Below are 20,971 nucleotides of genomic sequence, written 5' to 3'. Positions count from 1 at the left end.
ATCAGAACAGGCTTTCATTTGGTACCCAGAAACTCCCCCACTTGCTTTCTCCTTTTTGAGTGGAAGCCCAAGTCACAGTCGTTCTTGCCCTTTTCTTCTGCCACAGGGGAAACTTTTTTAAGCAAGATTATATTTTTTTCAAAATTGATAATGTGGGGATCCCTGGGTGGCTCAGCAGTTGAGCACCTGCCTTTGGCCCAGGGCGTGATCCCAGGGTCCCAGGATCAAGTCCCACATTGGGCTCCCTGCATGGAGCCTGCTTCTCTCTCTCTCTCTCTCTCTCTCATGAATAAATAAAATCTTTTTAAAAAACAAAACAATCAAAATTGATAATGAGTAGAGAGGGCAATGCTTACCTCAATAGCTAATGGTAGAATTTCAGGGAGCAGTAGAGGAGATATTAACCTTATGCAAAGTAGTCCATTGTCTAATGATGTCTGAAAGAAACCTGAGAGGTCTTCTGTCTAAGGCCCTCTCTGTCATTTACATTTTCCATCAAATATGGAAAAGGATTATCTCTCTAAAGATATTTAAAGAAGTAGAAATGGTATCACACTATCCACTGGGGCTCCTAAATTGTGTGTTTCTTCATGGCTTCTAATCAAAGTCCAAGAGAGCAAGAGGTACAGTCTTCTACAGAGTAGGAGCTCCTTCTAGGTAACTGTGATTACTGTATTTTGAAAGACACATTCATTTTTATTTAAAAAATCTTTATGGAATGCTCACTATGTACTGTCTCATTTGTTTGTTAGCACCTGCTGGAAAAAAGGGAGAGAGAGTGCATGTGCACTATAGTGAGCAAGAGGGGCGGGGGCTATCTACCCAGTGATTGTCAAAATTTGATGAGTATAAGAAGCACTGGGAAACTTGTTGGGAGAGCCCCATAACCCAAAGCTTCTGATTCAATGCATCTGAGGTTAGGCACTGGAATCAACATTTTTAGTAAGTGACCCAGTTGATTCAGTTATAGGTGGTCCCTGGCCACACTGAGAATCATTTCACAAGACAATAACAGGATATAGAGGTCAAGAATATGAAAACTTGAAAGGAAACCAAGTAGCCTGAGGTCACATATTGGTTAACCAAGAATCACAGAGGGTTCAGTGGGCCAGGCTCAGGTTTGTCAGCTGATAGCAACACAGGACCACGGGTATATTCCCCCCCCCCCCCATGTGTGAAATAGTCCATTGAGAAGCCGTAAAGGAAAGCTCCTTTTACCATGGAAGCAGATCAAATGGCTGCTAGGAACGTGATTGACAACACAGGAGTTGCCATGGCAACTGTAGGAGTTGAGCTGAGAAATCTGTAGGCAAGAAAGAGATGAAGAATTTGTGCTAGAAAGAATGCTCTGTGACTTCTGAAGGTCTGCTATTATCTGCAGTAAACCTGCTTTATATTTCAAATAGTTGTGAAGAAACAAAAGGACAGAGGAGGAGTTCAGTTCCTTCCAAAAATGGCTTGCTGGTAATGGCTGGTGGCAGCTGACCTATGAAGCATTATTTGCCTTTTTGTCAATTTGTTCCCAGTATTCATAATAATGGAGACTCCATCAACTGCCAGATGAATCCATTAAAAGCAACCTCGAAGACAATATTCAAATACAAGGAAGATAACAACAACTCTGGAAAATGACCACCACAGATTTTTATTTAATTAAAAATATTATACATGTTGTTACATTTTCACAGAAAATAGTGAGTTAAAAAAACACCAACAGTGTTTGTTTTCGGAAACCTTCATCACCCTGTTCTGCCACCTGCTGCTGTTTTCTGCCCATGGCATTAACCATGAGCGAGGAATTGGGGCCCTTGTGAAACTAGACCTTCCTTGAAGTTCATACCAACAAGACTCCTGGAATGAGCCGTTTACTTGACGATGGTGTTCTATGGAGTTAAATCAGATATACCAGTTTTGACTCCCTTACAAATCTTTGAAAGGAGCTAACATAAAAGCCCAAAGCACATGTCAACACCAATTTAGCCCAACGCGTCTACAAGAATCAACTATGACCTCATCCAGTTTCCAAGCCAGTTACCAAGTGACCTTGTATTTTACCTGGCGTATTAGTGTCCTGAATCCCTCCATAAAACTTCCCCTGAGCCCCTGGTGGGAAGACACTGCCATATAGTGTTTATATTGAAACCATCAGCAAATACACAAAAGCACATGTGGCCCCCATGCATAATACTATCAGATAAAAAAATATATATTGGTACAATACAACCTTTGGAATCACTGGCTAAAATATAGCCATGTGAGTATTTTTAAAGTCTTCATGTGATTTTACATTTATGAAAAATAACATAGCACAAAAATTTAACTTGAAAACGTCACTTCAGCTATAAACTTCTCACATGTAAATACAAAGTGTGTACAATATCATCCTCTCCCTGACTCTCTCTCCTTTGCTTTCTTTGGACCGCACCACTCCCTAACCTATATCCTTGAGCGCATGTCCTAATGCTGCATCCCCATATTGCTCCCAAGTGATACTTTTACTAAAATTGGATCTGATGTGACAGAAACATCCTGGCTCTGTTTTCTTGCACCTTTGCTTTGAATTTGTAGTACACTTCATTTGGGTTCTGCATCCAGCTTTATATTAAAGAGAGATGAAACCCCGCCCCAAAATATACAAACGAGTACACATAGCTGGATAGCACAAAGTTAGAATTGCCTCAGCTCCTGGAAATTGGAAAATATTCTTTCTTCTTCATAATGATCTCTCAATTGATGGGAATAAAATAAGGCTGAAATTGCTTTTCACATTCTGGCTCAGTTGGGGGCATTTTCACATAGACCCCTGTGGTAAGAGGGCTTCTTTTCTTTAGCTGCCAAACACAAAAAGAAGCAGTAATTATTATTGAGAAATACAGAAGCTGTCTCTAGCTATAACAGGACTCAACAAATATTGGTCCCCACTCCTTTGGAAAAAATGAATGCACATGTACAGAATTATAAGCCCCAGGAGATTTTCTTGATTTAGCTTTTATAATTTACTTTAGATAAATCACTCTGTGCTATTGATGTAAAATAGTAATCATTTTCACTGCTGCAAGAGACTTTGAGAAAGCTTTAGAAAGAACACCCAAAATATCTATGGTAAATGACTACATCTTATCTGTGAGGAGAAGAGCTTGATAAGATAATAAACTTCAGTTATTCTGTTCTAGAGCTGTATTTCTCATCTTCACTCCTTCTATACTTTTTATTACTTTTTTGTCTGTCTGCCTTAGTTCCCAATTTTTATCACCTCAGTAAATTGAGATTCTAGTCTACTGTTCTATGTGACAGTTTCTAGCAAATGAGGTAGGAAGAATCTACAGCAATAGAACAGTTGAGCAGAGGATCTTGGAATTGAGTTGGGGGAGAGGGGAGGTGGAGGAAGAGAAGAAGAGAGGCAAGGAAGGAGAGTTTGTGGTGAAAAAGACAACCATAGGCAGAGGCGGTTGAAAGGGACCATCAGAAGGAAAGCCTGACAGGATCCCTAACTCCATACCTACATCTCTTCCACAAGCAACTGCAAATAAATAAAAACTGGGCTGGAGGGGAAAGCAAGACTTCCCATTTGAGCAGACTGGATAACAGGAAGCCCCGGCCTGGTGTGGTGTGGACAACTCTAGCTTTGATAATTGTGGCACAAGCAGGGTAGCACCAAGAGATGGCTTCCAGGGGAAGTAGAGGGATGTTAAGGGGGAGAATAAAATCCATCCAGGAGGTCTTCTATAGCAGCATTTTGCCCAACCTAATCTTATGTTTCAGAGTTATTAGGTACAATTGTCTTGAAGACAAAGAACAAAACAGCTGCCCTGTGTTGTTCAAATGGTTACTCAAACTGAAACCCTGTTGAGGAGCACACAAACATTCAATGTCAAACACACTCATCTAAAATGTTAGTCATCCTGAAACCTCAAAGGCCAATGCTAAGGGTTCTAGTGCGTTCTTTACCACTGTCCTTCCTTTACCACTGGTCTTCATTTATTGCTTCATCTCAAGAAAACTGAACTCAACAGCGTCATTTGGTCAGTCGCTATCACTAAAGGCATCCCCACCAAAAGTGGTATGTTGTCAGCACTGCACTCACCATTTTGCTCAAAGAAACAGCTGTGATAAGAAAACTATAAAAAAACAAGCCCGAACTGACTGCTGCAAGGATCCAGAGGAGGAAGTCAGAATCTGGGCAAGGTTCAGGATCTGTGACAGAAAACAAAGCAGAGGTTCCTTGAAACACTCTTTAAACTTTAGGGCCCTACTCCCTGTCCCCATTGGTGAGAAAAGGAAGAGGTTCTAGAAGAGCTTCCAACCTTGGTGTCCACCTTTAAATAGTATTGCTAGTTCACAGGTAAGTCTGTCTAATGGGAGTCACTTCCCCAGGAATGTCCTATCAATGCCCCAAGGCCTTGATAAACTTCACGATGATTATCATTCCAGAATGAGGGCCCCAACCTCTAGTAGAAAAAACACTATCCCCAAACCATTTTATTTTTAGTCAGAATGCTGTTTGGGTTGACACCCATGTTAACCAGACTATGTGTGGTATGGCAAAGAATTCTTAAAAAGAATTTCCATAATCCTAAAAATGAACCACCTGAAGGAACAAAACTGTTTTCATGCAAAGAGGACAGCAAAGCAAAATGGTCAGCTTAGTGATATGGTTTTGCTCACCGATGACATAAATCTGGGTTCCATTTCCCATGCCTACATAGTAGGGTGGTGGGTACATGAGCTCCACCTTGCAGATGTAGAGCCCCGTGTCCATGGCCCTCAACCCTTGGATGGTGAGGTTTACTTTGTTTCCACTGGAGGTGCCGGTGCAGGTGGAATCATCCAGGAAGGCCAACTCATCCTCCACTGTGTATGTCGCGGCACAGACTTCAGTCATCTGGCTGCCAGCCTGCCGCAGCACTGTCACCCGGACCTCGGCTGCGTTGCCTGAAGACCCATATTCACACACGAAGCTAGCAACACCCCGGCTGCTGGCCAGAACCACTGCAGGCTGAGCCACATGCATCCCTAATAAAGGAAAATTAGAGGGAACTCAGCAAATTCATGATCACCCACAACCAGGCTCAAGCAAAATCTCCAGCTAGCAGAAGTTGATCTTTGATGGGTACCCTCCAGCTTCACCTTTAGCGCTTCTCTCCCTTCAACAAGCACTCCTCATCCTTTCCCTCTCCCCCCACCTGTCCCCTCAATCTCTTGGCTATCTTCCAGCTAAACTCCAAAAGGCGTTTTCTTATTGGACAAGAGTTTCCTATAGCAGAAAGTACTCTGATGTGACAAACTGAAGGCCTGACCCTCCCATGAAATATGTGATTTGAAATATGTGTCATGCCTCCCCTGTAACCTTCATTTTCCCTCACACACAGTAGGAGGTAGGCAGATGATAACAGGTGCCTTCCGCCTCTGGTATTCTAGGGTTATCATAGAATTACAGGAACTATAAAGAGTAGTAGGGGAAAATAAATAAATAAAAAATAAAAATAAAAAATAAATTAAAAAAGAGTAGTAGGGGAAATTTTGGAGGCTGAAGTATAGAATCTTGCCTCAATGCATACCTCACAAACCTCTGCCTACATTTTCCTTGGCCCTGTACCCCTATCAGCCACAGTGGCTGAACCCTGGATCATTGTGCCAGCTGCTACATTCCCAGGCATTATTATCAGGGGGAGGGATGCTAATAAATGAAGGGAGCCACAGAGCAGAGGGTACCAGGTCGTTTCCTCTGTAGGCTGAGGCAACCCTGCTGCTAACTTCTGTGGGCTTCCCCTGCCACCGCCACCACCTCTTCCGCCACTCTCCCTTCTTCACTCTAACACCTTCATACTTCTTTGTTCTTTCTCCTGGCTTCTACAAGACAAAGGAGGCCAGCTCTCCATTCAAAAAGGCTTCTGTCATCTAAAAAATGATAGCCTGTGTCAAGTTACCTTCCTGTAACTAACCTGGCCCCTCTCTAGTCAAGCATACAGTGACACTCAAAACTCGGATGAACCATGTCACTCATTCTGCTCAAACCCTTTGATGCTTTACATACCATTGATTGCAAAAACAAATAAAGTGTTTTTTATGTCCTCCATGATCCAATCCCAACCTATCACTCCAGTCTGAGTTTCTAGAGTGTATAAATCACTCTATAGAAATCACTCTATCACTAGTCCTTTCTCCCAAGTACCTGCACTGGACAACATCTGTCCTCGGAAGAGAGAATAGTACGGTAGCAGCCATTGAGAGTGTTAATCCAGCAGCCCTGGCTGGATAGGTAACAGTCTTTTCCCCAAATATCATCCCTGTCTATTAGAGGATCCTTTGAGCATCCTCTGAGCATTCTTCACACTGTTATAACTCCATTGCAGTATTTAATCAAGTTCCACCCTGTAATAAAGTTTTTTGTGCACTAATTACACCTCTTGCAACATCTGCCTTTGGCTTATAAACTCCTGGGAGTCTCCATTAGAACCTGCCCATATGAGCACTCAATAGTCTTTATTGTATTGATGCTAAGCCTGAAGACCCAAGTTTCCTGCCCTCCCCCCAGGCAGGTTCCCAGTTATCACCACTAAATCTGGTCACACTCATTTTTCAATGGGAGAAACTAAGTTAAAGGTTGAGATAAATTTTCTACAAAATAAAGATAATTTATTCTAAGAGTATTTAATCTTTACATGCTCAAAACATATAGAATAGGAAAGTGTATATGAATACTTCTTATCTGGTAATAATTTAATCATCAAATATCTTTCGAGCAGCTAATATATTTCATATAAACTACATGGTTTCTTAACTGAGATGGTCTAGAGAGAGGTAAAGGTTGAAATTCAGTGAGAATGCTCATCATTTATGTCCTATAGCAAACCTGGCATCAACCTCTAAAGAGTTTTATTTCATCTGAAACCTGGGGAATCTGTATCTGAAGTCCACAGATAGGTTAGATGGAAATTAAGTGTCCTACGCCAAACAGACTGATGGCTTTCTTTGTTTTTCTTTCTTTCTCCCCTTATTTCTTTTGTTTGTTTGTTTGTTTTACAATTTCAAACTGTTTTTCTTTTTAAGTAATTAGCGAACTATTTTATAGAATTGACTGAGGACCTTAAAACTTTGAACCGGGTAAAGAAGGCTTAAATTTTAAACAAGCGGATTCATTTATAAAAGTGAATTAGAAGATCTTAAAATCTTAAATTGGGTAGGAAAGAAACTTAAAAGATTCACTTAAATCAATGTTTTGCAAAAAGGAAATACCTGAGTTCACCCTGATTCCAAACTTAAACGTGTGAAGGGCTAGGGATACCTTTCCTCTCTTAAGTCACTTAACTTTACAGTATTTTCTTCCCAATCTTACAGAAATGTCTGAAATTGCTCATCTCCCAAACCAACTCAGATATATTCATTAAGCTCCTCGTCAATGCCTGGTGCTCCTTATGAGATGTATCTCTGCTTATTTACTGCTGCCAGCTGTTCCCTGCCTGCCCTAGAATACAGAGCTATCCGAGCTAGGAGGCTGGAGTCTTACCTTTGGCTTCTGGCTTGGTTATAAATCACTGTCCTTGACTGCTGAAAGAAATGAAACACAGGTGGGAGAAACACCTCCTCCACCTCATCCTCCAAAAGCCTCACTCACCTTTGGAGAAGATGGGGATAAAGAGAAGAGAAAACAGAGCAGTGCAGGGCCAGGTCCTAGAAGCCAGGTCCGGTTGAGCCCCATGCCTCCGGAATCCAAAGCCAGCCATGGCTTTATGGAGCAGTGTTCAGGTCTTCAGGAAGCAGAGTGAAACCTTTCAGGATCCTGAAGCTTTGAAATGTGTTTGAACCCACACAGAATCAAGGACTTTATATAGCTGGCTTTGATCCCAGGTATGTACTATACATGTGCACACACAGAAGGCACCTGAATAGAAAGCCTTTTTGTTTTGGTTTTACGAGAAAGGAAGCCGTGGGTTTAGCTGTTACGTCGAAAAGATAACCTCAAACACTCAAAGTAAAACTGAACAAAACAAGCCAATCCATGGATGGAAAATGCACTCAATTTGAAACTGAAGCTTCTTGTTCACTTTGAGGATAAGTGGAGACTTGGAGAATTTCCTGGAGTGCAGGAGTCTTCCTAGGTCCCAATTTGTCCAATTATCTAGGCATCTTTAACCAGCCAATTTACTTCATTCACATCTCCAAAGCTGCTAAGCTGCTGGTCTGAGCCCTTGACCCGTGACAGCTTTAGTCCATAAACATCATTAATAAAAGCTCTGCATTCACCATCCCTGGCAGGTTTACAAATAAGAGTTTACTTCTCTAAGCTCCATTTAGCATTTTGTTGAGAGAAAATACCCAAATCATGGGAAATAAATGAATTTGCCTCTGGCTTGCAGATTAGGAAAGAATTCAGGTATTCTTAAAAGCCTTAACAAAGACAAAATAGAGTTGGAAAAGGTCCAAAAAAAGTCAGCCAAAATGATCCAAGAGATTCAAACCTTCCATAAGAGGAGAGACATGTTTTTCTTTCTAAAGGGAACTCTTCAAGCATAAAATCCAAGAGTTCAGGCTAAATATGACTGAAGTTCTTAAATTTATGAAAACTGTAAACAGGACCAGTGTTCATCCTGTAAGAGAATACTAAACATTGGGGACTACCTCACTTAATACTGAGGAGTTTTTATATACTTCAATAATGAAAGAGACATTTCTTGAGAACCTGTGATATGCCAGTGATATGGGATATGCACTTAGATTGAAAGATGACTGAACAAAATGCAGTTAATGCCTTAAGGGACTTCTAGGAGACTGACAGGCAAACAGACAGTTACAGCATGGAATATGGTGTTTGCCTATTCCTGCCCTTTATGGTTTCCCACTGTCCATATAGCTCAGCACAGAAGAGGACACTCTGTGGAATACTGGCCTAATGCCTCTCTTTTTAGCCTGGCTTCCAGCATTTCTTCACATGCCCCCTTCCTCTTTTTGTCCAACATAACTCTTACAGATCTCATCAACTTTACTCATGCTGTTCCAATGCCTATTTTCTCCCATTATCCTATCCAAACCTCCTTCTTCTCCTCCAGCAGTTAACTAATATGACAGCTCCTCAAGGAGCTTCTCCTGAGGCCCTTTTTTATACCCCTCCCCCCAATCTTATATAAGCCTTCAAACCCAGCTGAAATGTTAGCAGGCAAAAGCAACCCATGGGATCTTACTAAGGGCCAGATCCCAGAGAGGGCACTGAAGATACAAAACTGGAAAATGTATGTTCAGGCCTTTGAGAGGAGCCTACAGAAATAGCAGAGGCAGATAGGTAAACCCATGATCATGATAGAGTAGAGAAATGCTGGAATTGAAGCATGTCACATAGCCACTGAGGAGCAGAAGCCATTGGTTTAGCCTATGGAAGTCAGAAAGTGTGTCTCAGAGAAAGTAAAACCTGAGCTTATTAATGAGGACAAGAGCAAGGGGTGGGTATTGAGACAAAAAGAATAGCATGTGTCAAGATTGGAAAGGGCATAAAGCACTTGTTGTGGCCAGAGGTCAAATCTAGTATGGGAATCAATAGTAGTTGAAAGCTAATGTTCTTAGCATTGAAGGCCAATGCACCAAAAGGAGAAAATTAGCATGTCTGAGTTCAAATCCTAGGGAAAATCCCCCCTTACACAGGAAAAGGAGTAGATAGAACCAGGAAAACCAGGCAATGAGGAGTTGGCCCATAAAAGGGCAGACAGTAAATATATTAGGCTTTGCAGGTCTTATGGTCCCTGTTGCCACTATTCAACTCTGCTGTTGTAGCGTGAAAACAACCACAGAAAATACATAATGAATGGATATGGCTTTGTTCCAATAAAACATTATTCACAATATCAATTATACCCCAATTAAAAAAAACATTATGTACAAAAACAGGTAAAGCCTGGATTTGGCCTGCAGACCATGGTTTGCCAATTCCTGGTCAAAACTAAGGCAATGACAACAGTGATGACAAATTTCCTGAGGGGACTAATCCAAAAGAAATGAATAGATGGAGAACACCAGATTTATGGCTTGGAAGGTACTGTGGTGCTGCCAGGAATCGTTCAAATGTTTGTCAATATTATCTCACTCAAGTCTCAAAACAACTCAACAAGGCAGGGATTATGGTTTTTCTCAATTTATGAAAGAAAAAAACCAAGGCACTGAGACTTGAGATCTATCCAATCCCCCATAGTCAGTGGTAGAGCCAGGGTTTGAAGCCAGTGATGCTGTTAATTACTACACTAAAGCAAAAAATTTAAGATCAAGGAGAACTAGATTTGAATCCTAGCATGAAGACTTTGCTAGGTTGATCTAGGACTCGGAGCCCAGTGTCCTACAGAAAATAGTGACAATATCTGAAGGCTATTGCAAGGATTAAATGAGATAATTCATATAGCATGCATAAAAGATATACTATGGTATCTGGACATTCAAGAAATAGGAGTCCTTTTTATTTCTAGAGTCATTGAGAAAACAGAAGTACAGTTTCCTAGAATAAGGAACATAAGAAGAGCAGATCAGGAAGTGAAGATGGTGAGTTCCATTTGGGCACATTGAGTTTATAGAGATGGTAAGATGAAGAGACTCAAAAATAATTGCCAATATAGTCTGGAACACAGGAGAAAGATCTAAGCTAAAGACATTAGTTTAGGCAACCATAAAGCCACTGATGAAAATTTCACAGGCCAGGGGGTGGGGGTGAATGGGTGACGGGCACTGAGGGGGACACTTGACGGGATGAGCACTGGGTGTTATTCTGTATGTTGGTAAATTGAACACCAATAAAAATTAATTTATAAAATAAAAAAAAAAGAAAATTTCACAGGCCAGTCTTCACAGATTAACACTGTATAAAGATTTGTTAAATGAATAAATGAATGAAAACAGTTTAATATAAGAAAGCATGAGGGTTGAAATAGAAACTTTCAAAGAAGTGCCAGGTACCCTAATTACACTTTCATGAAACTATTTCTGCAATAGCAAGAAAAATCAATCATTTTGAAAAACATTAGGTAAAAACAATGTTGGTGAAAAAGATATATTCACATGTATCATTCCATAGATTACTTGATAAATAGAAAGGGGATAAGATAATAGACAAATCTAGCAGATACCGCCTTAACCAAGTGCTGAAGCTAAAGATTACCCATGATGAGACATTTTGACATCATGTGACTCCAGATATAATATTCTGAGAATACAACACCTCTGTAGTATGACTGACAAAATTCATTAACTGAGTCTAATCATGGAAAAAACAATTAGGCAAATCTATATTGGGATCATTCTGCAAAATAACTGGCCTTTAGAATGGGCCTATAATTTTTCAAAAATGTTAATATCATGAAAGATTAAAAAAAACTAGAAAATTGTTCTAGATCAAAATGCAATGTATGATCCTCAGTTAAAAAAATAAACAACTTAGAATTGTTAATTGAGACACTTGGGAAATTTGAATATAGACTATATTTGACAATTACATAACATTATGCTGTTAAATTTTCTGGGTGTGATCATGAAACTGGGGTTACATAGGGAAACATCTTGTTTTTACATGATATTTACTTAAGTATTTAGGGGTAAAGTCTCAAGATGTCAGCAAATAACTCTCAAATGGCTCAGCAAGATTATGTGTGTATGTTTGTGTTATTACAAAGAGAAAAAGAATTAACTGACAAAAAAAAAGAATTAACAGTGACAAAATGTTAACAATTGATGAATCTAAGTGAAGAGTATATCTGTGTGTTCATGGCACTATTCTTATAAATTATTTTAAGATTGAAATAAAGAGTTGAAAGTAAAAATTGTAAGGCCACTATTGTTATGGTAGGCACTATACCACAGATAAGCAAAATGTAATTTAGAGAGAAGTGACTTGCTCAGGGCTATTCTCCATTCCCTCTTCCTTATATCTATTTTCCACCCGGGAGACAGACCCCCGTGGACCACTGGGTTCCTTGGCAGACTGGCTTCTGGGAGGGATCGGCAAATAGGAAGTACCCAAAGAAGATCCAAAGGCAAGGGGAAGGAGGTCAGGGTATTTCTTCCTTGCTCTCTCCCAGATTCAGGATCTTATCTCTGGCAGTAACAGTACAGCTCTTGTCAGGTACCCCCTACCCCTCCCATGAGCCAGTTTTCACTGTTTCTTCCTTTGGTCCTTTCAGCCCTGGGAGTGGACAAGCTTCCAGTGTTTCTAGCATCTGCGTACATTAATATTTTCTGTTCCTCACCCTCCTTATACCTGTTAAAATAGTCCTTTTGCTGAATCTCTTATTTGAACTACCTGTTTTCCTGCAAAATCCCTGATTGATCCAGTCCCCACAGCTGATAGTGGCAAAAACTGGATTTAAATCCTGGTCTCCTTCCCATTTTAGTACTTATTTTTTCCCTATTATCTCAGGTACAGTAATAACATATTGTATTAATTACAGTCAACTGTGTGCAATTCTGTCTCCCTTATTTCAAATTCTATTTCCACAATACTCATACTTTCTCCCTCACATACAGCATCCAACTAGGGTCTCCTTTGTACATAACAGGTGGTGAAGAATTTCTCCATTTTAATTTAGGTCTCAATCCTTTTTCTTTTTCTTCCATCTCACTTCCAGCTCTGGGGAAAATGATAAGGATTCGATCAGGAGACTGAGACACTAATTGCCCAGCACAGTGGTGAAGAGCATGGCTGGAGTCAGACATGAGTTCAAATCCTGACTCTACTGCTTACTAGATATATGATCTTGGATATAGCTTTTGAACTTCTCTGATCCCGAGCTTGCTCCTCTGTAAAATATAGCTAATTATGGTTAGCTATCTTATAGAGTTACTGTGATGATTCAATGAGACTATGCCAATAAAATGTTGAAAACTGCCTAGAATGCAGTGTGTGCTTGGTAAATGTTAACTTACATATTAAATACAGAGAAAACTATGGATTTCAAACTTCAGCTGTTATATAAACCCTTTCATTATCATTTCTAATGAAGGGATGGTACATCAGACTTAAGTTAGGGATTGACAATTCTAATACACACTATTTGCTACTATCAGTATTCCGATCACTATCTGAAACCAAATAACTTACCAATAAGCTATTTGATTCTGAAAACTCACAACTCTAGACATAATCTGAGAATTATATATTGTGAGTTCTCAATTATTCAGTGGTTGAATTCTGAAATGTCTAGGGGCACTCCATCCTTGGATATTTTCATTTCAGGGTAGAAAGGGGAAAGTCAATTTTGTTATTTAGTTTTACCACTCTAATAAAAAAAAAAAGGAGGGGATTGGTGGTAAAGGAAATGAAAATAATTGGCTAAAATTAGGACTTGAGGATTCACTGTGATTTCATTTCCTGTCTTCCTATTGCTATCTTCCTATATCCTACTAGTTTGAGCAAACCCCAGACTGGTTTTGTAGTACTCTTAGTGGTTACTGGCTTTGAATGATCTCTCGAGATTTGCATAATTTACAGTGATGCCAGCAGTAAAGTGTGTTTAGAATTCCAGATGAGAAATAGTTTGGGTAGAGTAATTGGATTATTTTTACTTAATTGTATAACTCCTCTGGATTTTTAAAGCTCTTTCTGAGCTTAATTGGACTTTTCAGTTTTTTTAAGTTTATTTCCCCCCCAAACCTCCTCATATTATCCTTTCCCCAGCGAGTTCACCCAAAAAACCGACCTTTTGTTGAAAGACATGCACCTGGCATTGACTGTGGTACATACTGCAAAACATCCTTTGCTTGATGGTTTCAGATGTAATGGGAGGAATGAAAAGTCTAATATTTGCATAGCATGCAGTTTCAGGACATCCCATTACGTTGAGTCTATTATCATGCCTAATTAAGGTTATATACTCTGCTTTTGTGCTAATTAGCTCATCACAGTACAACTCCTTTCAAAATCGACTTCAAAGGAAAAAGAAAATCATCTACCCAAGTGATTGCTAAAGAAGGACCTGTCAATCATCTCACTTCGAAAGAGAGCTAAGAGAAAGGAAATGATATGCAAAGTGACTGGAAAGAAATTTTAGCTTCATTGCCATTAAAGGGTGAAAATATGGGCTGGACAAGAACTCACTTAAATAAACGTGGTAGACTAATTTTCAATCCCTAAGGAACTGTCATCTACATCATAAAATCAGGTAAAAATGGATACTTCTGAGCTGTAGACCTTCCAACAACCCCTTTGTGGGGAAATAGAATCAATTCCTGTTGGCCTTTCAGTCTACATTGTCCCCTCGCTGGGAGGAAAATGGAAAGAGGTGTCAGGGAAGCTAAATTTTATTTGCTGATCTGAATGACAAAATGAAATGTTGAAGCTGCTTCAGTTGAAGGTTAATCCTCACCTGTCAGAGCTTTTTTCATATGTAGAGATGAAAATAAATATTTTTGAATGAATATATGACAAAGTCAACTGTGGTCTAAGGAGTTTGTAGGGGGAATCTGTGTTTTATTTGTCTAAGTTCCTTACTTTATATAATTTAAAACCTTTTGAATATCTTATTTCTATTTATCTATAATGGTTTCTTATTATATTTCTGGTTTTAGCCATTATCCCTCAATCTCCTCAGGTTCCCACAAGTAAAAGTAAAATTAAAGTTGGATTCTATTTTATTCTTTAATCCTTCACCCCTGTTACAACATAGCCAGCCATGAATAATTGGGGTGAGCAGCTTTATCAAAACACAAGAGTAAGTGTTTTCAAAATTGGTGACCTCTTTATTTTACAGACCAGAAAACTGATGCTGAGAAGTTCATTGACTTGCCAAGAATCACACATTTCACACATTTCGATTTTATTCCTGTGCTTCTAGATCTTATTTCTTTATCATCATGAAGAAATAGAAAAGGAAAGGTAAATAGTCTGATATTTGACCTGTGATGCACCCCAGCTCACCCCACTTGAATGGTGCCCTCAGAGTGTACCTGATTTCCATCTGGAACAAGTTGAGCTAGCCCAGTATCATTTCTACTTTACAAAGCAAATGTCACAAGTCTGTTTACTCGCCTTAGCACAAGCAGTAGGAAAGCTTGGAGTGTTATTAAAAATTTTCTTTAATGCTGAATAACCTACCCAACACCAAAGAGTTACATGCTCCCTCGAAAGAGTAGCACTGGAAGTGTCAAACATTTGACAGGATCTATTTTCCCCATGATATTTGTGGCTGGTATAATCTCAGCCTCAAGCACTTATTTCAGTTTCTTGGTTACAGAGACAATCACTGTTTTCATATTTTGAACCGTATTATTTCTAGACCTACTGCTACTGCAGCATTTGAATGATTTCAGGCCATGACCTTCTCCACGCCTCCATTTCATAGGAAACTGTTATATTCACACCTTAAGCATACAAAAGAAACATCTTTACCCCTTTGCAGTGTGAGCAGTAGCAGTAGCAGTTGTGATGGTGGAGAAATGTGGATAAGAAGGAACACAGTGTGTTCACACAGCCTATTACAAGCATTGAATCCTAAAAGAGACATTAGTGAGCTTTGTTCTCCCATTTGTAAATGAAGAAACGAAGGCCCAAGTTGGAGGGTGAAATGATCTATGCAAAATCACATGCACAGCCTGTTGGTGGCAGAACCAAGACGAGGCTCTAGAGTCCTTAACTCAAATTCTCTACTCACTTGACTTCACCATCTTTCACAATCTTCCCAAGACCTCTTAAACTAACATGGCTTCTGGCTCTAATTTCCTGCAAGTTTGCAACTTGAAACCCAGCACTACCAAACTTCCTGGTAGGTTTTAGGTGCCTACAAACACAAATCAGCAAATCAAATTTTGAGTAAAAATTAAAACTTATGGTCTCATAGCAGCACCAATCACAAGAGCCAAAAGCTGGAAACAACCCCAGGGTCCATCAACTGACGAATAGATAAACAGAATGTGCTATATCTACACAATGAAATATCACACAGCCATAAAAGGGAATGAATGTACTGATGCCTGCTTCAATACAGATGAATCTTAAAAACATTGTGCTGTGTGAAAGAAACCAGACACAAAAGGCCACATATTATATGATTCCATATATTTGAAATATCTAAAATAAGCCAGTCCTTAGAGATGGAAAGCAGACTATTGATTGCCAGGGATTGTGGGGAGGGGCAGGAATGGTGAGTGGCTACTTGATGAGTACAGGTGATAAAAATGTTCTTGAATTAGATAGTGATGATGGTTGTACAACTTAGTGAATACTAAATATCACTAAATTAAATACTTTAAAATGTTTAAAATGGTAAATTTTATATGTATACGCACACACACAAATATGGTCAGACTGATGGATTCAATTGTCATTCGCAATCTTGGAAAGCATCCCGTTGGTCTTACAATATGTATTGGCCATGCTTTTTGCTCTTCTCTGAATGTAATCTGGACAAAATCTGTAGCCAAGTTGGCTTCTTTCCAAGTATAAAAAGAATGAACTGGTAAATGCATCATTAACTGGCTGAGGCAAGGGAGAAACATTCTTGTTTTTCCTCATCATCTACAGTTCTGACCACACATCACACTGAATCATAACCAGCCAGAATCTGAGATATGGATCATTTGGCTTTGCCTTTCCCTGGGCACAATTTTCTAACAGGTTACTCAGTTGTGGAATAACTAAATGAGATGGAGAGAGGCCATGTTGGAAATTTTGGCTCAGTGAACTGTATTATTCAAGTGTGTTTTAGGAGAATATAATTTAGGAGCAGCTGGTTGCATTTAGCAGCTTTCCTTAGCAGGCCCCATATCATGGATTATGCTCTAAAAGGAAAATCTCTGTCCCAGAGCCTCAACCATGAGCAGGAAACTAAATAATTTCACTTACATGAGCACATCAGGACCTGCTGAAGGCTGTAAGAGTAATGCACTGAAACAAAACGTGTCTTCCGTTTTTGTCTGGCACATACATAGAACCCAGCTTCTGTGCTTATCTAAGAGAATCATGTTACAGAAATGATATTGACTTTAAAATCCTAAAAAATGCATTGCTTGTATTTTGGTTATTTCTCAACATTATTTAAGTTCATTAGATCATATGAGGTTCCTACCCTTCGTGCAAACTTTTTAATTCTGGCCATTTGTGTTATTTGGTTAAAAAATATCAACAAGGAAAATATACCACAAACATTTGTTTCCTGTTCTCACAAAATATAAGCAGGTCAAGAAGCATCAGTTAACTACATGCCCTGCATTTCACCCTTTGGATAAGATAGACAAATGTGTACTGAAGAACATATGAGGTTGTTAGAAATTTTTAATTCATGATACAAAAAAGCTAAAGGAAGCTGATTTTTAAAAAATTAAATCTTTGGTACTGGAATTTATTATTTTGATTTACAGGACAAATTCAGTAAGTTTATGGTGGTAAGTATTGTTGAGCAAATGCAATTTCTTTTCTTATCATTTGTAACCACTGTTTTTATTTGAAAAAACAAATTACTTCCAAATTCTCTGACTCTCTCTAGATATCCAGGCCTTCTTTTAATTAGCATCATAAAATGTCTATGTAAGTGAATGTACTCTGTAAATCTGAATACATTCATTGAATTCAGTATCTCCCATAGCAAAGAAAAACTGGGGGGAAATCGTCAAGATTTTTATTTTAAGAGGATGGAAGTAAAGAGGAAAATGAGAAGAAAGAAGGGAAATGAGAAGCAAACGGAGGAGAGAAAGACAAAACAGAAACTTTAAATGAAGTATAATTTGCATATATTCAAAGAAATATCAATTCTGACCCATCTGACAGAATTAATCAGCCATAAGACAACATTGGTTCTGATTGTGGGTGGAACTTTCATAAAATTCCAAAAACCTCTTGAAATCACAAAACCCAAAAAAGATGCTCTACTAGATGTTTTTATACAAAGAATGTACAGATAATGTCACTCAGTACTAAATTTAGCAAATAAAATGATTGTGATTGATAAGACTCCTAGAACCTTTTTAAAAAGTCTTTAACTCAAGTTACTGCAGCATAAATGTTTTTTATTTTTAAGTCACCAACTTAAGCCAGGAAACTCTTAGATTTAACCATATTTCAATGACACTGGGTTAAACAGTGATTTTTTTTTTTATAGATTTATAGGAGTTTGGGATGTCACCAAGATTCAATGCCTCAAACCTGGTTGTTTCCTGCATGCAGACTTCAATTTGAAGATTGAAAACAAATCAGTAAAATTTACAAATCATTTTCTATGAGGTATTTTCAGTAAATTCTGAGCCAATAGATCTTTACTACTTTGTTTCCTACCAAACATTCAGCCAAGCTAAAACACATCAGGGGAAGATAAGATTTTCTTCACACTCTAATTCTGATTTATTGTTTCAGATTTGGTTATGGCAAATAAAGAGTAAAATGCATAAAATGGTTACATGGGATTTCAGAGTTTTGAATTGTAGATGTAGCTCTAATGCTACCTAAATGGAAATCACTTTCATCATATAATCATATAATCTCACTAGAGTTTAATTTTCTCATCTGTATATTTTCCCCTTTGTGAAATGTAAATGGAAAAAGCAGGTTAGAAAATTATATTTAGAATATGATTCATTTTGTAAAAATAAAGTGAAAATACATGCAGAATTAAATATAGTAGCATGCTAACTGATTATTATAGAATTTTTATTTTTTTTATTTTATCTACCTCTACTTTCCATCTTTTAAATGTATGTGTATGATTTGTGATTAGAAAACTATATATTACAAACAATAAACATTAAAGTGTTTTTATTTATAGAACACTATCAGTTCATCAGAACTCAAACATTTCTGTTTTGGGGAAGTTTGAAGACCATATGATATGAATTTAGCCTCTTCTTTCTCAAGCAGAGGTTTGAAATCCAAGATGAGTATATAAGAGAACTCTAGTTTTCTGAAATATCAACCAAAGAAGCAATTTCACCAGTGCAACATATTGTACCATCAGCTTCTCTACTTTTGTTACCTCACTGGCATCACAATAATCTGAAGCACTTCTTTGTTAATTTCCCTAGAATACTGTGAAAAATATTGTACACATTAAGAAAAACATTCCTTTCCCCAGAGATAAGTAATATTATGTGCATGGTTATTGGAGATGCAAATAAGTGGATTATGTGATCAATATGGGAGGGAGATGTTAGGGGGTAAATTTTAGAAGAGGAAGATAAGTTTATTTAATGTTGTTGAGCTATGCAGGCCCTAATTCACTGAGATCTTGAATATGGGAATCAGGACTTTAAGGTCCATCTTTTGACCTCTGATTCATTGTAAAAAGGAGAAACTGATCCTCACATGCAGATAGATATGCCTGGCTTCATATCCACTGCAGACTTTGCATTCTCTAAATGCATGTCTTTGGTTTCTAACTGACAGAAATCACACAAGACACACCAAGGAGATCATTCAAACAGATCACTCTCAGTTTAAGATGGATTTCAGGCATCACAGGGAAACCCTGTTGAAATCAGATATCAGAGATTCCTAGAAATTCCCATATTCAGTAATACAAATTAGATACATTCTTGAGAGTACAGAGGTGGAAAAATCAAAGAATGAATTCTAAGAAATTTTTAAAATTATCTGGCCAATTCCTCTCTGTCAGAATTATATTCCTCCTTCAAGGTACTTTTCTCTCTGTGCTATAGGAGTACAGTCGAAGGCTCCCAACCACCCCAGCCTATTCCCTGGCAGAAAGAAACAAGAGAAAGAAGTTCAGCTTTACTTTCCCACAGGAGGCTCTACACTAAAGAAGATGCCTCTAGGTGTCATAAGGAGAATCCCGAGAAAATGTAAGGCTAACTGACTCCCCACAGCCCATTATAGCTAAATAGCAAAACAAAACAAAAACTTTCAGTGGGGAAAGGTTCAATTGATTTGTCTTCATGTGGACGTGAGCATACATAAAACTGCAAATTCAAATAACTGCAGGACTTTAAATATGTCATCTTGGAAGACTGTATTTTTCCAGTGATACTGTCATTATTCAGAAAATCCCTGGGGATGCCTCTTTGGAATAATTCTCATTTTTATGGAAGAGGGAAAAAATGCAGTGTCCTATTACTTTATGATCATATCTTGGTTTTGGTGACCAACGTTCCTCAGATAATGAGGACATTGTTGTTGTGGGGATATCAGATTCTCAAACAACAAATATGCACTGCCTTTGGAGATGTTGGAAGGATTGTGCTACAGGCCTTTGAATACAAGAACATTTTCAGTAATGGTGGCAGCAGTAGAACAAGGGATGGGCATCTTGGATTTGAGTGGGCAGTGTGATCCTACTCCATGGCCACACAAAGTAAGTGGAAGTGGAGAAGAAGGCTGATTCTCTCATTATTCATTTCTAGTGGAGAACTACAGCTGAGTTTCAGGCCTCTGGGGGATCAGATGGTGAGTTATGCCAAACCTTCACAAGACACGATTTAAGTAACAGCACTGAGTCAAAGAAAAGAGATTGTACACAATGAGTAGAGTACAAAAAGTAGGCATCTAGGTAGATAGTAGCCTGATATTTATTCAGAAGGTCTGCGACAGACTGATGAGCCTCAGGCCCCACAGTAAAAAGATGGAGGTCAGGTAAGGGCTTCTGGCTTCAGGAGAAGGTAAGACAGAGCAAGACACTCAACAGGCTCAAAGCAGAAACTCAGTCCTCTGAGATATCAGCAAAGGGACTTGGAAGAATGCTAAACCTTACCTGAGTATGACAGGAGCCCAGTAGCCATTTCCCAGGGTGAGAGTCCAGTGGTCAGAGCTTCATTATTTCTAAGTCTTGGATAGTGACTAACGCTAAGGCTCATTCAGTGAAGGACTGAAAATTTTAAAAACGCTTAAAACGTTAGTTAGGACTGAGGTAAAATAGGGCCTGCAGGTGAAGCAAGACATTTGGGAACCCAGATGAAGAAAACTGATCGAGATAGAGATATGAGACAAAAATAGGGCTGATTGGATGCCAAGATCATGTTCTGAAGAGGCTAGCACTCATAAATTCTGATACTTTTATTTTAGAATAAC

At 38.7% G+C, this 20,971-nt stretch overlaps 1 protein-coding gene across 3 annotated transcripts; it reads right to left on the bottom strand.

Moving 5' to 3' along the window:
* Positions 1-1,620: 1,620 nt before the first annotated feature.
* Positions 1,621-20,700, bottom strand: CTLA4 (cytotoxic T-lymphocyte associated protein 4). 3 transcript variants are annotated; one of them, XM_055345380.1, is made up of 4 exons: positions 20,655-20,700; positions 4,666-5,013; positions 4,085-4,194; positions 1,621-2,831 (listed from the first exon to the last, which is right to left on the bottom strand). In XM_055345380.1, exons 1-4 carry the CDS (start codon positions 20,680-20,682, stop codon positions 2,727-2,729), a joined length of 591 nt encoding a protein of 196 aa, XP_055201355.1. In that variant the 5' UTR covers positions 20,683-20,700; the 3' UTR covers positions 1,621-2,726. The 3 variants fall into 3 exon arrangements, with proteins under 3 accessions (XP_055201355.1, XP_055201354.1, XP_055201356.1); XM_055345379.1 differs by lacking the exon at positions 20,655-20,700 and adding an exon at positions 7,616-7,777; XM_055345381.1 differs by lacking the exon at positions 20,655-20,700 and adding an exon at positions 7,508-7,590.
* Between the last annotated feature and the right edge of the window lie 271 nt (positions 20,701-20,971).

Source organism: Nyctereutes procyonoides, unplaced genomic scaffold (genome assembly GCF_905146905.1).
Source record: "Nyctereutes procyonoides isolate TBG_1078 unplaced genomic scaffold, NYPRO_anot_genome, whole genome shotgun sequence".
Classification (NCBI taxonomy): domain Eukaryota; kingdom Metazoa; phylum Chordata; class Mammalia; order Carnivora; family Canidae; genus Nyctereutes; species Nyctereutes procyonoides.
This window is presented reverse-complemented; position numbering and strand designations above follow the sequence as displayed.